The following is a 15,194-nucleotide window of genomic DNA, read 5'->3' as shown; positions in this document are numbered from 1 at the left end:
ATCTTTTAGTTTGTACTTTGTCTCTGTGACTTTTCTTTCACTTGCTCTTCTTGCTGGTAGACCCATATCAATTACCTGTTCCAATTATCTACCTCAAGATGATTGTGTGAAAGACATACTTTCAGCCTAGTTTTAGTATCATTAAAGGAAGTACTTTTTATTATTATTCTCAACAATTTAAATGAATTCTGTGTTCTGAATGGAAAATTTTATGAAGTTCTACAGCTTCATAACAAAGAATCATAGAAAAACTAAAGGAGTCAAAAGAGATCTTGAGAGTGTCTAGGTGGCACAATGAATAGAGCACTGACCCTGGAATCAGGAGGACCTGAGTTCAAATCCAGCCTCAGACACTTGACACTTACTAGCCCTGTGACCTCCAGCAAGTCACTTAACCCCAACTGTCCTGCCAACCCATCTCTAAAAAAAAAAAAAAAAGGTTTTGAAATCATACAGAATCATCTCCCTCCCAAATTCTCAGCTTTCAGGTAGATGAACCCAAGGCAGATGGTTATTCTTTTTTTTTTTCTCTCTCTAAATTAAGATACTCTTTGTGGTCTATTTGAATATTTTGTTAACATGGTGAAATATTGGTTTGTTTCTATGGGAATCTAGTCAAATAGTTTGTCAGTATCAAACATTTTGGTTGATTGTCTACTTATCTCTCTGACTACAGCTTCCTTGTTTCTTTTGTTCTTTTGCTACCTCAAACTGGGTGATTTATCCAGTAAATAAAACATATTCTTTTTGTGATCTTTCTACATTCAATCCATTGGAGGCATTGTCCTCCCTCATGATATTAGTTATCACTTCTGTGCTAATGACTCTCTAATTATCCAAATCCAAGCCCTATCCTAGTTTTACGTTTTCCTTTTAGACAAGTTCCAACTCTTTCTTTCATCATATCTTTTCATTATTGATCTCTCCTAACTCTAACTGCTTTTATATTTATAGCATGTGGTTTAATATAGAAAACATTTTATGCTATGTATGCTACACTTCTTAATATTTTGTCATATCAATACATAATTTTGATATGTGAATCTTTTTACTTGTTTCATGTGTATACCATTTCAACTGGCTTGTAAAATTCTTATTGACAGGGTTTGTTTTAAGTACTCATTAAATACTTAAAAAATTTTTTTTGTTGAAGTTCTTCCTTTTGTCTGTGCATTCTAACCCTTTATATGCCCATCTCTGTCCTGTTTTTTTCATTATACACAAATTCTAGCTTATAGGTGAATTTTATTTAATTATTTATTTTTATTAAGCAATCGGGGTTAAGTAACTTGCTCAAGATTACACAGCCAGTTATTTCTGGGTGTGGTGCTGAATATCTGAGCCCGGATTTGATCCAGGTCATCCCGACACTGGAGCCGGTGATCTTACTCGCTGAGCCACCTGGCTGCCCCTAAGCAATTGGGGTTAAGTAACTTGCTCAAGGTTACACGGCCAGGTGTTTCTGGGTGGGTGCTAAGTGTCTGAGCCCGGGATTCGATCTTCAGGTCATTCCAACACTGGAGCCGGTGCTCTTACTCGCTGTGCTACCTGGCCGCCCCTATAGGTGAATTTTAAAATAGAATGGTCTTTGCTTCTTTCTCTTATCTTTCATTTTTATCAGCTAAAATAGTACAGCTGAAAAATCATCTTTTTCTTTTACTCAGTGTTTTTGTATATATCACTTCCATTAAAGTCTTCTAGTACTTTCCTAATTGTCTTTTGCATCAATGGTGGATTATTTTTTTTTTTTTTGGTTATTAGTTGATTTTAAGCCTTTATAACTATTGTCAACTTATGCTAATCATTATTTTCCTTTCCTCTATTTAAATTGTGTCATTATTCTCTAATTTCTCTCTTCTCGGTCTGTACATCAACCTTTCTTTATGGAATTAATGAAAAAAAAATTAAGTACTTATGTGCAAAACCCTGTGCTAAATACTAAAAATGCACATAGAAACATAAATGCAAATTGGAAAAATCACTTCACATCTCACCTACCTAGAGTGAGGTTGAACAAAACTCTGCTTTTTTTTAAAAAATTCTCTGCTAATTTGCTTAAAGTGTAATAATAGGAAAAACCTCATATTTCTTATTTGTTCCTAAGAATATTTTTTATAGCATGGAAATGTTGGTTATCAGTATGATTATTTTTGGTAAATATGAAATATGAACATTTGCCATTCAATTTTGGTAACTGGGAATTTTACAGAGAATTCAATTCCCTTTTATGGAGACAAAATCAAAAGTAAAGGGCTGGATTTAAAAAATTTTTCAATTTGTTTTGTATGTCCTGAGTTGTCTTAAGTCTTTTTCCCACTTTCTGAAAAATCCCCTGTTCAATAAAATAAGAATTATTTTTTTCATGCTTCTTATTTTTAGGAAAAGAAAAAAATAGCAGTGGTGCTTCTCAACAAATTCAGAAAAAAGGACGTTTAAATAAGACAAAATCTAAAAACCAACAACCATCTAACAAGAGAATAATTACACAGAAACAAAATCAATCTCCAAAGTTCACTGTTACTAGAAGTCAGCGAATTTCTAAGCGTCCATGTAATTGGTGGGTAGTTTCAACAGAACAGAGTAAGTATTCCCATTTCATAATAAATAGTTTTTTCTGTCTGTCTTTATTTCATGCTCATTTCATCTACTTGTCCATCAGACCTGGTTTCCTACATATGACCCTGCATCCCTGGCCATCTTCTCCAACTCATACTGTATTGTTTCTCATACCTTCTGACACACTAATCTTGGAGGGGAGATACAATACTTCTTGCTTTTAATTGCTACTCCCATATTTAACATTACTTAGCAGCTTCTCCTCCAAAACTATTATCACAATTTTTCATTGTATACAAGTCATAGCGACTATTGTCTACTAGCCATAAAATCATTCTTCTTCTCCCCGCCCCCCCAGTAAGTTACTAGCTGACTGTTTTCTTCTCCTCTCTAGCTCTTGCCTTTGTATTAGAGGACTCTAGTCTCTCCATATGACCTGTAGCATCAAATATAAAGGCATTCAAAGCCCTTTATAACCTAGACAACCTCTCCCCCTTCGCTCCCATTATCCTTCCTTCCAGCCTTCTAACTACTTAACTTGACTGCCGTCTCTTTTCCTCCCCAAATGTGCTCTTCAGTTCAGTGATGATAACCTCCTTGCTGTCCCTTGAAAAAGACAGTGCTTCTATTAAGTCTGGGGCTTTTTTCTACTGCCTCCCTCCATGCCTGAAATGCTCACCCCTCATCTATACCTCCTGTCTTCCCTAGCTTCTTTGAAGTCCCTGCTAAAATCTCACCTTCTAGAGGGAGTTTTTCCTGATCCGTCTTAATTCCAGTGCCTTCCATCTGTTGATTATTTCTAATTTGTATTTTATATAACTTATTTATACTTAGTTATTTGTGTATCATCTTCCCCATTACATTGTGAACTCTTTAAGAATTGGAATTATCTTTAAGCTTTCTTTGTTCAGTTGTGTCTGACTCTGTGACTCCATAGACCGTTGTATGTCAGTCCCTTGTTGAAAAAAAATTTTGTAGTAATGAAAAACTGAGGCACAAAATTCTGAGCATGATCAAGTTATTAGAAAGGCTAACAATTGCCAATAAATGGGATCCATGACTTTTCCAATAGCCAAGGATGCTATTGATAGCCAAAGCAGTTTTTTGGTAATAAATCATAAAGAAATTTATTTTAAAAACAATTCTTTGATATACATATAATTTTACCATTTATTCACAATGAAAGGAAATTTGCATACTAATGGAATGGATGTGCTCGTTTATTTTTTCATAAAGAATTAAATCTTGGCAGAATATTTGATACTGCAGGACATAGGGCATCTTCAGTATTTTTCAGAGTTGATCAATACTTTGGTTTTATAATTGTCAGTGTAGAAATTGTTGATTCACATAAATATGTAATACGAAATGGCATTATTGGCATAATGGCAAAATTGCCATTAAATTTTGGCCCATGTTTAGGGCCATTTCAGAAATGGTTGGAAATTTTGTCCTAATCCCAAGAAAAAATTACTTTTAACAATTTTTTTTTTTTTTAGGAAACTCAAGTTTTAAACCTATGTCACTTGATAACTTAGCAAATTCTTCTTGAACTTTTAATGGCAGATAGCTAACATTTTTTATTTCAATTGAGTATGGTTTATGAATCAAACACTTTTTTAGAATCAAAATTTTAAGGGAAGTATTTTTTTTGGTAATTTATTTTTTATAATAAATTTTTATTTATTTATTTATTTATTTTTTTAAAGCAATTGGGGTTAAGTAACTTGCTCAAGGTTACATGGCCAGTTATTTTCTGAGTGTGGTGCTAAGTATCTGAGCCCAGATTTGATCCCCAGGTCATCCCGACATTGGAGCCGGTGCTCTTACTCACTGAGCCACCTGGCCGCCCCTAAGCAATTGGGGTTAAGTAACTTGCTCAAGGTTACACGGCCAGGTGTTTCTGGGTGGGTGCTAAGTGTCTGAGCCCAGGATTCCATCTCTAGGTCATCCCGACACTGGAGCTGGTGCTTTTACTCGCTGTGCTACCTGGCCGCCCCTATTTTTAGTTTTCAATATTCACTTCCATAAGTTTTAAATTTTCTTTCTCTTCCTTCCCTTCCCCGTCCCCAAGACAGCATACAATCTGATATAGGCTCTACATATACATTCCTGTTAAACATATTTTCATATTAGTCTTGTTAAATATAGAAGAATTAGAGCAAATGGAAGGAACTGTGAGAAAGAAAAAAGCAAAACAAAAGAAGAAAATAGTCTACTTTGATCTGCATTCAAGCTCCATATTTCTTTCTCTGGATGTGAGTGGCATTTTCCAATATGAGTCTTTTGGAATTGTTTAAGGTCCTTCCTTGCATTGCTGAAAAGTGCTAATTCTGACATAAAGTCAGTCGCACACTGTGGTTTTCACTGTGTACAATGTTCTCCTAGTTTTCCAGAGCAGTTTTTTTTTTATACAGAGAAAAGATAACAAGATTGTAGGAGGTACCAAAAATAATTCTGTGGTGAAAACTAGACTAAGAATGTAATTGGGCTATAGCAAAGGTAAAGGGCAGGCTTATATTTGGCCTGCAGGATTCACAAGAGGGGATCTCCAAAACCCGTGACAATGGGGAAAAGAAAAAATTGACAAGCATCTTTTGGACAGTCCTGTGTCAGGCACTCCCTTATACCAGAGAGGTCAGGTATGAAGCAAAACATATTTTTTTTTCTTTTTAAATTTATTTATTTTTTGTTTACAATATTGAGTTCCACAAGTTTTTGAGTTCCAAATTTTTCCCCCTCCCTCTCCTCCCCCTACCCCTTAAGGCAGTATGTAATCCAATATGGGTTCTACATATACCTTCCCATTAAATGTTAGTCAAGTTGTAAAGTAGAATTATACCTAATGGAATAAACCATGAGAAAGAAGAAACAAAACAAAAGAGAGCAAGCAAATAGTTTCCTTTGATCTGCATTCAGATGCTGTAATTCTTTTGCTGGATATGCCTTTTCCATCATGAGTCTTTTGGAGTTGTCTTATAATTTTGCATTGCAGAGAAGAGCCCAGCCTATCAAAGTATACTACAACTTGTTTAACCATTCCCCAATTGATGGGCATCCCCTTGATTTCTAATTCTTTGCCACCACAAAAAGAGCTGCTATAAATATTTTTGTATATTCAGGTCCTTTTCCTACTTGTATGATCCCTTCAGGATACAGCTCCACAAGCTTTTGAATTCCAAATTTTCTCCCCCTCCCTCTGCTCCCTCCTCCCCAAGATGGCATGCAATTTGATAGAGGCTCTACATACACGTTCACATTAAATATATTTTCACATTAGTCATGTTGCAAAGAAGAATTATAACCAATAGAGAAAGAAAAAAATAGAATAGGAAAAGAATAGAAAAAAAATAACCATGAGAAAGAAAAAACAAAACAAAAAAGAGAGAATTAATATGCTTCCATCTGCATTTAGACTCCATAATTCTTTCTTTTTTTTTTCATTTTTTAAAAGCTTTATTAACTTCTGATTTACAACATTCATTTCCGCCAGATTTTGAATTACAAATTTTCTCCCTGTTTTTCCCCTACCCACTGCCCCAAAATAGCAGTCCCACAGGATATCCCCTCCTCTAGTCTGCTCTCCCATATTTTCTCCCATACCCCTTTCTACTTTTCCAGTAGGGCATGTGGATCTCTATGCCCCAGTGCCTGTATATCTTATTTCCCAATTACATGTAAAATAGTATTAATAATAGTGTATGTATATATATATATGTATATATATATATGCAAATATGTTTAAACATTTGATTTTAAAACTTTGAATTAAAGATTCATTCTCTTCCTCCCTTGTCACCCACCCTTACTGGGAAGATAAGCAGTTCAGTATAGGTTGTACATGTGTAGCTAATGCAAAGCAATAACATAGCAGATATATTATAAAAGACTGACTATATTTCCCTCCCTCCTATCCTACCTCCCACTTGTTCTATTCTCTACTTTGAGCTGTCCCTTTTCAAAAGTAGATACTTCTAACTTCCCTTGCCCCCCCTCCCCAGCCTGTCCTCCCTTCTATCATCCTCCCTCTGATCCCCTTCCCCCCCACTCTCCTGTAGGGTGACATACCCTATTTAGTGTGTATTTCATTCCCTCCCTGAGCCAAATTCAATGAGAATAAGGTTGACCCATTCCCTTTTGCCTTCCTATTCTTCACCTCCATTGTAACCATTTTCCCTTGCCTCTTCTGTATGAGATAGTTGACCCCATTCTTTCTCTCCCCATCTCCTCTTATTATATTCCTCTCTCACCTCTTAATTTCACCTTTTAAGCATTATCCCTTCCTGGTAAATTGGTCCTGTGCCTTCTATCTATGTCTACCTGTAAATATATATACACACATTCACATATGTATTCATACTCCTGTACACCCTCTGATATAGACATATATATATTTCTATTTCCTTCAACTATTTTCATACTGACAAAAGTTTCATCAGTTACAATTATTGTTTTTCCATGGAAGAATGTTAATAGTTCAACTTTGAGAAGTTCCTTATGATTGCTTTTCCCTGTTTACCTTCTCATACTTCTCTTGCTTCTTATATCTGAATGTGAAATTTCCTATTCAACTGTTTTTTTCAGCAAGAATGCTTGAAAGTCCTCTGTTCCACTGAATGACCATATCTTCCCCTGAAACATGATACTCAATTTTGCTGGGCAGGTGATGCTTGGTTTTAATCCCAGTTCCTTTGCCCTCCGGAATATCATATTCCAAGCCCTTTGATCCCTCAGTGTAGAAGCTGCCAGATCCTGGGTTATCCTGATTGTGTTTCCACAATATTCAAGTTGTTTCTTCCTGGCTGCTTGTAATATTCTCTCCTTGATCTGGGAATTTCAGAACCTGGCTATAATATTCCTAGGAGTTTTCTTTTTGGGATCTTTTTCAGGATGTGATCAGTAGATTCTTTCATCCTCTATTTTGCCTTCTGGTTCTAAAACATCAGGGCAGTTTTCCTTGAGGATTTCTTGGAAGATGATTTCTAGGTTCTTTCTTTGATCATGGCTTTCAGGTAGTCCAATAATTTTTAAATTATCTCTCCTGGATCTATTTTCCAGATCAGTATTTTTTCCCATGAGATATTTCACATTGCCTTTATTCTTTCATTTGTTTGGATCTGTTTAACAGCATCTTGATTTCTTATAAAGTCATTAGCTTCCATTTGCTCCAATCTAATTCTGAAGCAATGATTCTCCTCAGTGAGCTTTTGAGATTCTTTTTCCATCTGGCAAATTTGGCTTTTTAAGGAATTCATCTCCTCATTACCTTTTTGAGCCTCTTTTGCCATTTGAGGTAGTCTATTTTTTAAGGTGGTATTTTCCTCAGTCAGGCTGTTGATTCTCATTTCATAATTTTCTTGCATCATTCTCATTTCTCTTCCCAATTTTTCCTCCACTTCTGCTTCTTAAGGTCCTCTGTGGCCTGTAACCAGCTCATATTTTCCTTTGAAGCTTTTGGCGTAGGAGTTCTGATTTCACTGTCTTCCTCCTTTTCCATGCTTTGATCCTTTTTGTTCCTAAAATAGGAGTCTAATGTTGGGTTCTTTTGTTTACTGCTGTTTCCTTTGCCTGGTCATGTTGCCACCCATTTACTTGACTTTTGGGCATTTTGCCACAGTAGGACTCTGCTACCAGACAGGGGAGCTTTTTGCTAAATGCTGGGGTTTTCTCAGCTGCCAGAGGTATTAGTTGAGTGCCCCTGCTGAAGCCTCCACATGCTCTGGCAAGCTGGACACACACCCCAGGACCTCCTTCCTAGTCCTCAATCCAGATCCATGCATGTTAAAGCAACAGCAATTAACCCTCAGACTGGTCACTTGGTCCCCCTACACTCTGCAGGCCAGGAGTTGAAGCTTCCATGTTGGGGCAGCTGCACAGCTGGTGAGAGACTTCTCTCTGGGGACAAAAGCTGATGCACTCCCAACTACTGTGTCCTGAAGTCCACATTGCACTGACGTCTCACTTTGTCCTCAGCATCTATGTGTTGATAATTCTGGACCGCCACAGCACCTGGTGATCTGGAGTCCCTCCAGCCAGTGATTGTTCAGGCCCGCCCTGGGGCTAAAACTTTGGAGCGGAGCTAGGCTCTGCTCCCAGAGTGCTGCCTCCGATTCCTGCTAGTCTGCTGGGCTGTTCCCAGCGGGAGGTTAGCTTCTCTGTGCCATTTTGTGGGTTCTGTAGCTCCGATGTTTGTTCAGAGTCCCCTTTTACACGAATTGGGGAAGGTGGAAGCTGGAGCCATGCGGAGGACCTGCTTCTACTCCGCCATCTTGACTCCTCCACCGGTGGATCTTGTGTTAATATGTGACCAAAGTATTTAAACTTTGTCCTTCCAATTAGTAGTCCAGTTTCCTTAAATATTGACTGATTTGATCTCCTTGCTGTCCTGCGGACTCTCCATAATGTTCCCTACCATTATAAGTTTAAAGCATTTATTCTGCAACTCCCAGCTTTGTTTATACACCAACCCTCACAGTCATATTACTACTGGAAAAACCATAGTCCATGTGGAACTCTGTTGGCAAGGTGATGTGTCTGCTTTTTAGCATTCTGACCAGATTTGCCATAGCTTTCCTTCCAAGGAGCAAGTTTCTTTTAATTTCATGACTGCAGTTATAGTCTGCAGTGACCTTTAAACCAAAAATAAAAAAAATCTGAGAATGCTTTCATTTTTTTGCCAGGAAGTGATGGGACATCTGCCAGTTTTTTTTAATGTTAAATTTCAAGCCTGCTTTTTGGACTCTCCTCTTTCACCCTCATCAAGAGACTTCTTAATTCATTCTTTGTCAGCAGAGTGGTATTGTTTTGTGGACAATAAGATTGTGGATATTTCTCCCAGCAGTCTTAATTCTGACTTTCGATTCATTCAGCCTGACATTTCATATGATGTGCTGTGCATATAAATTAAATAATGTTGTAACATACAGCCTTGTACTGCTTTCCTAATCTTCAACCAATCAGTTGTTTTCAGTTTTCATTTCTAAGTGTTGCTTCTTGAAGTATATACTGGTTACTTAGGAGACCAGTAGGATAACCTGGTACTACCATCTTTTTGAGGACTCGTCACATTTTGTTGTGATCTACACAGTCAAAGTAGATGTTTTTTCTGGATCTCCCTAGCTTTATCTATAACCCAATGAATGTTGGTAATTTGGTCTTTAGTTATTCTGCCTTTTTGAAACCTGACTGCACTTTTGTTAATTCTTGGTTCACATAATTCATGAAGGCTAGCTTGTAGAATCTTTGTCATAACTTAGCTGGTATGTGAAATGAGTGCAATTGTTTGATACTTTGAACATTCTTTGGCATTGCCTTTCTTTAGAATTGGGATATAAACTTACTTTTTCCAATCTGGTGGCCACTGTTGAGATTTCCAGTTTTGTTGGTATGTTGAGTTGCAGCACTGTTCATAGCATTAAACAGTTCAGCTAGAATTCTATTACTTCCATTAGCCCCTGTTGTTGGCAATGCTTCCTAAGGCCAGCTTGACTTCACTTTCCATGATGTATGCTAGATCCCTAACCACATCAGAGTGCAGTAATGTAAAGATCTTCCTTGTGTAGTTCTTTTGTATATTCTTTCCACCTTTTCTTAAACTCTTCTATTTCTGTTAAGTCTCTACCATTTTTGTCTTTTATCTTGCCAATTTTTGCATTCCCTTGATATCTCCAATTTTCCTCAGAGTTCTTGTCTTTCCCATTCATTCTGTTGTTTTCCTCTATTTCTTTGTACTGCTTTTTTAAGAAAACCTCCTTATCTCTCCTTGCTGCTCTCTGCAATTCTACATTCAATTGGGTTTATCTTCCTCCTTTGCCCTTTGCTTTCCTTAACTATTTGTAAAAAGCCTCATTAGATAGCCATTTTGCTTTCTAGCTCTTCTTTTTCTTTGGGATTTTTTTTTTTGTTAGTGCTTACTGTACAGTATTGTGAACCTCTGTCCTTAATTCTTGAGGCAGTTTGTCTACCAGATCTAATCTCTTAAATCTATGTGCATTACAAGAATTTCAGGGGTTATCATCTGCCCTTTCCACTTGTTATAAAAACAGATTTATAGTTGCTGAAGTGAACAAATATGGGGCCTGCTATTTGAAGATACTCTTAGGTGCTATGTAGGGTATAAAAAAGAATAAGTTCTTGTTACTGAAATAGTATTCAGTGTAGTTGGAGAAATAGATAGATATAGGATATAATTACACGAAAAAAACAATATTCAGAGTTATCTTGAAAAGTTTTTATTAGTTGCCTAGTTTTATTAGTTTTTTGTTTGCATTGATTATCCAAATCAGTAGTAAAGACAAAAATGTTATGTGATGTGAAGATTTGGTGTCCAACATAATAGCCATATGTATAAATTATCTGGGGTACAGTAAGGGGGAAGGTAAGTTAGACATCAGTTTAACTCTAAAGAGGAATGTAACATTTGATTAAGAATTATCAGCAAGTTGTCATTTGTGGCTGTCTGCTTTGAAGCTGAGTAGTAAATATGACTAGTAAAGATGGGGATCCCTATTTTTTTCAATTGTGATTGAATTCTCCTTGCTTCCTTGGTAGGTTCATTTTCATACCCTAAATTTCATAAAAATTTTCCCCAAGGAAGCTGGATGAACAAATCTTTTGGTGAATGGGCACTTTGAAGGACTTAGTAACAATACTGAAGTTGTAATGTAATGGTTCTGAAGTTGGAGTATTTAATTTCCTTTTTTTCCCCCGCTTGAGACTTTGTAACTTTAAAGATTTTGGGGGAATTTATTTATTTTTGGTTTATTTTTATTTTTTAGGGGGGAAGGCAAGGCATTTGGGGTTAAGTGATGTGTCCAAGGTCACACAGCCAGCCAGTAAGTGTGTCAGGTGTCTGAGGTCAAATTTGAACTTAGGTCCTCCAGACTTCAGGCCTGGTGCTCTATTCATGGTGCTCCATAGCTGCCCCTAAAGATTCTTTTTTTTTTTTTCCCAAATGCTTTATTAACTTCTGATTTACATCATTCATTTCTGCAAGATTCTTAGTTACAAAATTTCTCCCCATTTTTCCCCTATCACCGCCCCAAAATAGCAGTCCCACAGGATATCCCCTCCTCCAATCTGCTCTCTCCTATACCCCTTTCGACTTTTCCAGCGAATCTCTATGCCCCAGTGCCTGTATATATTATTTCCCAATAACATGTAAAATGGTATTAATAATAGTATATATATATTTTTAAACATTTGGTTTTAAAACTCTGAATTCCAGATTCATGCCCATCCTCCCTTGTCACCCACCCTTACTGGGAAGATAAGCAGTTCAGTATAGGTTGTACATGTGTGGCTAATGCAAAACAATAACATAGTAGATATATTGTAAAAGACTGACTATATTTCCCCCCTCCTATCCCACCTCCCACTTGTTCTATTCTCTACTTTGATCCCATCCCTTTTCAAAAGTGGGTGCTTCCAACTTCCCTCCCCCCAGCCTGCCCTCCCTTCCATCATCCCCCCTCTCATTCCCTTCCCCCCACTCTCCTATAGGGTGAGATACCCTATTTAGTGTGTATTTCATTCCCTCCCTGAGCCAAATTCAATGGGAATAAGGTTGACCCATCCCTTTTTTTTTTTTTTTTAAGCAATCGGGGTTAAGTAACTTGCTCAAGGTTACACGGCCAGTTATTTCTGGGTGTGGTGCTGAGTATCTGAGTCCGGATTTGATCCAGGTCATCCCGACACTGGAGCCAGTGCTCTCACTCGCTGAGCCACCTGGCCGCCCCTAAGCAATTGGGGTTAAGTAACTTGCTCAAGGTTCCACGGCCAGGTGTTTCTGGGTGGGTGCTAAGTGTCTGAGCCCGGGATTCGATCTCCAGGTCTTCTCAACACTGGAGCCGGTGCTCTTACTCGCTGTGCTACCTGGCCTCCCCGACCCATTCCCTTTTGCCTTCCTATTCTTCCCCTCCATTGTGACCATTTTCCCTTGCCTCTTCTATATGAGATAGTTTACCCAATTCTGTCTCTATCCATCTCCTCTTGTTATATTCCCCTCTCACCTCTTAATTTCACCTTGTAAGTATCATCCCTTCCTGTTAAATTGGTTCTGTGCCCTCTGTCTATATATACCTATAAACATATGCCCATAAACCCTCATATATAGACATATATATATATATATTTCTATTCCCTTCAACTACTGAGAAAGGTTTCATAAGTTACAATAATTGTATTTTCATGTAGGAATGTTAATAGTTCAACTTTGATAAGTTCCTTATGATTTCTTTTCCTTGTTTACCTTAAGGTATTATTTTCCTCAGTCAGGCTGTTGACTCTCATTTCATAATTTTCTTGCATTGTTCTCATTTCTGTTCCCAGTTTTTCCTCCACTTCTCTTATCTGCTTCTTAAGGTCCTCTATGGCCTGTAACCAGCTTGTATTTTCCTTTGAAGTTTTTGGTACAGGAGTTCTGACTTCACTGTTTTCCTCCTGTTTCATGCTTTGCTCCTTTTTCTCCCCAAAATAGGAGTGTAATGTTGGAATCTTCTGTCTGCCTCGTTTCCTTTGCCTGGTCATGCCACCCCTCAGTCCTTTGACCCCTGGGCTTTTTGCCATAGTAGGACTCTGCCACCAGACAGGGGAGCTTTTATCCCAAACACTGGGGTTTTCTCAGCTGCTGGAGCTATTAGATGGGTGCCCTCTCTGAGGTCTCCATATGCTCCGGCAAGCTGGACACACAGCCCAGGACCTCCACCCTAGACTGCAGTCCAGATCCAAGAAGGTTAAAGCAAGAGCCATTACCCCTCAGACTGGTGCTTGGTCCCCTTACACTCTGCAGGCCAGGAGCTGAAGCTGCCATGTGGCACTGGCTGGCTGTGTTGGGCATCTCAGTGGCTTTTCGCCCCGGGGGGCAAAAGGCACGCACTCCCACTTACTGGGTCCCAAAGTCCATACTGCACTGACCTCTCACTTTGTCCTTTGCATCTATGTGTTGATAAATCTGGAAACAGCCACAGCTGCTGCTGATCTGGAGGCCCTCTGGCCCTGGGGCTAAATTAAAGCCTTGGTGTGGGGCTGGGCTCAGCTCCCAGAGCACTGAGCTGTTTTCCTGCCGGCCTGCCGGGCTGTCCTCAGCAGGAGGTTAGCTTCTCTGTGTCATTTTGTGGGTTCTGCAGCTCCAAATTTGTTTGGAGCCCCCTTTTTACATGGATTGGGGAAGGTGGAAGCCGGAAGGTTGTGCTTGTACTCTGCCATGTTGGCTCTGCCCCCCCCCCCCCCCCCTAAAGATTCTTAATGACAAAAAAATTGAAGAACTACTTTTTTTTCCATAATTTTTTGAAGCTCTTTTATTTCGTGAATAATAATAGATCTTACAGTGAGAGCCTATCTTTTTGCAGTTCTCTGCATCCAGTATGTATTTAACATATTTTGAAGTGAATGTCTTATTTGGATAGTTATTTTACTGTTTTCAGAGTGCTTTTCACATTTATTAGGTCATTTGATTCATACAACTATCATGTGAGGTAGGTAAGGTAGATAATAACATTTCCAGTAATAGGTAATGATGAAATTAAGGTTCATAGATAGTGACTTGCCTTCCTGCATATGACTAGGAGACAGCATGACTGGAACTTGCATCAATGACTTCAGATATCCATTGCTCTTTCCTCTAAACTGATGGTAGGGAACCTGTGGCCTTGAGGCCAGATGTGGCCTTCTAGATCCTTGGGTGCAGTCTTTTGACTGAGTTCAAGTTTTACAGAACAAATCCTTTATTGAAAAGATTTGTTCTGTGAAGTTTGCATTCAGTGAAAGGGCCACACCTGAGGACTTAGAGGGCTGCAGGTTCCCCACCCCTGCTCTAAACCATTCTTACCTTAACTGATTTGCAATGTAGAATACTGCAGATACTGTAAAGTGCTGCATAAATGTAAATCATTTTTGTTAGTATTGACCACAGCTTATTAAATTCAGATTATTCTTAAATTTTTTAGGTAATATGTTCTACAGTCCTACTTTAGAGTTACCAGTAAATCATAAAAAAAAACCTAAACCATCTCAAAAAACAAAAAAGATATCTATCAAGACTTTGGGGAAAGAAACTATTCCATTCATACAACAGAAATCGTCTATTTCTGCCAAGCTGAAAGAAGCATCTATTCCACGCAAACAAAAAAGAAAGAAATTATCATATTCAAGTGACGAAAATTGTGATATGGCACACACAGTTCCCAAATCAGATGAGCAAGAAGATTCTTTGAAAGAAACTACAAGAAAGAAAAATGTTGCCTGTTCTAGGTAATATTCGTTGTTTATACAATGTTTCTTATAACTGGTCTGATGAAATTTCAATTTTTTTCCTCTTTCAACCAAAATACATTTTACTTATTTGATATAACCTTAATGTAGCTTCGGAGCTTACAAATGTTTTCATTCAAGGAATTTTAAACATGTTCACATTAGGTATTACATTTGATGTTATGATAATACCATGTGATAGGTAGGACAGGTGCTATTTTATGATTAGAAAACAAGGTTAAGATAGTTTAAAGAACTTGCTTTTGGCAAGTTATGGGCAAAGGTACGATAGGACCTAGATATTCTGATGCCTGTGCTATTAGTTGTAATCCTGTAATATGCTCTTTTTAAATTTTAGTTTATTTATTTTTAATTTTTTTAAATTCTGT

The 15,194-nt window shown here is 37.8% G+C and overlaps 1 protein-coding gene across 8 annotated transcripts in view; it reads left to right on the top strand.

Moving 5' to 3' along the window:
* Positions 1 to 15,194, top strand: part of CENPC (centromere protein C) — an 86,653-nt gene that overhangs the window by 36,663 nt on the left and 34,796 nt on the right. For all 8 annotated transcript variants that reach the window (XM_069105321.1, XM_069105322.1, XM_069105323.1 and 5 more), the window contains 2 exons: positions 2,380 to 2,580; positions 14,502 to 14,805. In XM_069105321.1, the coding sequence (XP_068961422.1) occupies positions 2,380 to 2,580; positions 14,502 to 14,805 (505 nt within the window). The remainder of the gene's footprint in view (positions 1 to 2,379; positions 2,581 to 14,501; positions 14,806 to 15,194) is intronic.

The sequence above is a fragment of the Petaurus breviceps genome, unplaced genomic scaffold (genome assembly GCF_028583685.1).
Source record: "Petaurus breviceps papuanus isolate PSGF00001 unplaced genomic scaffold, PetGlider_PUasm1.0 76, whole genome shotgun sequence".
Lineage (NCBI taxonomy): Eukaryota > Metazoa > Chordata > Mammalia > Diprotodontia > Petauridae > Petaurus > Petaurus breviceps.
The sequence above is the reverse complement of the archived record's forward strand: the minus strand, read 5'-3'. Positions and strand labels throughout refer to the sequence as shown.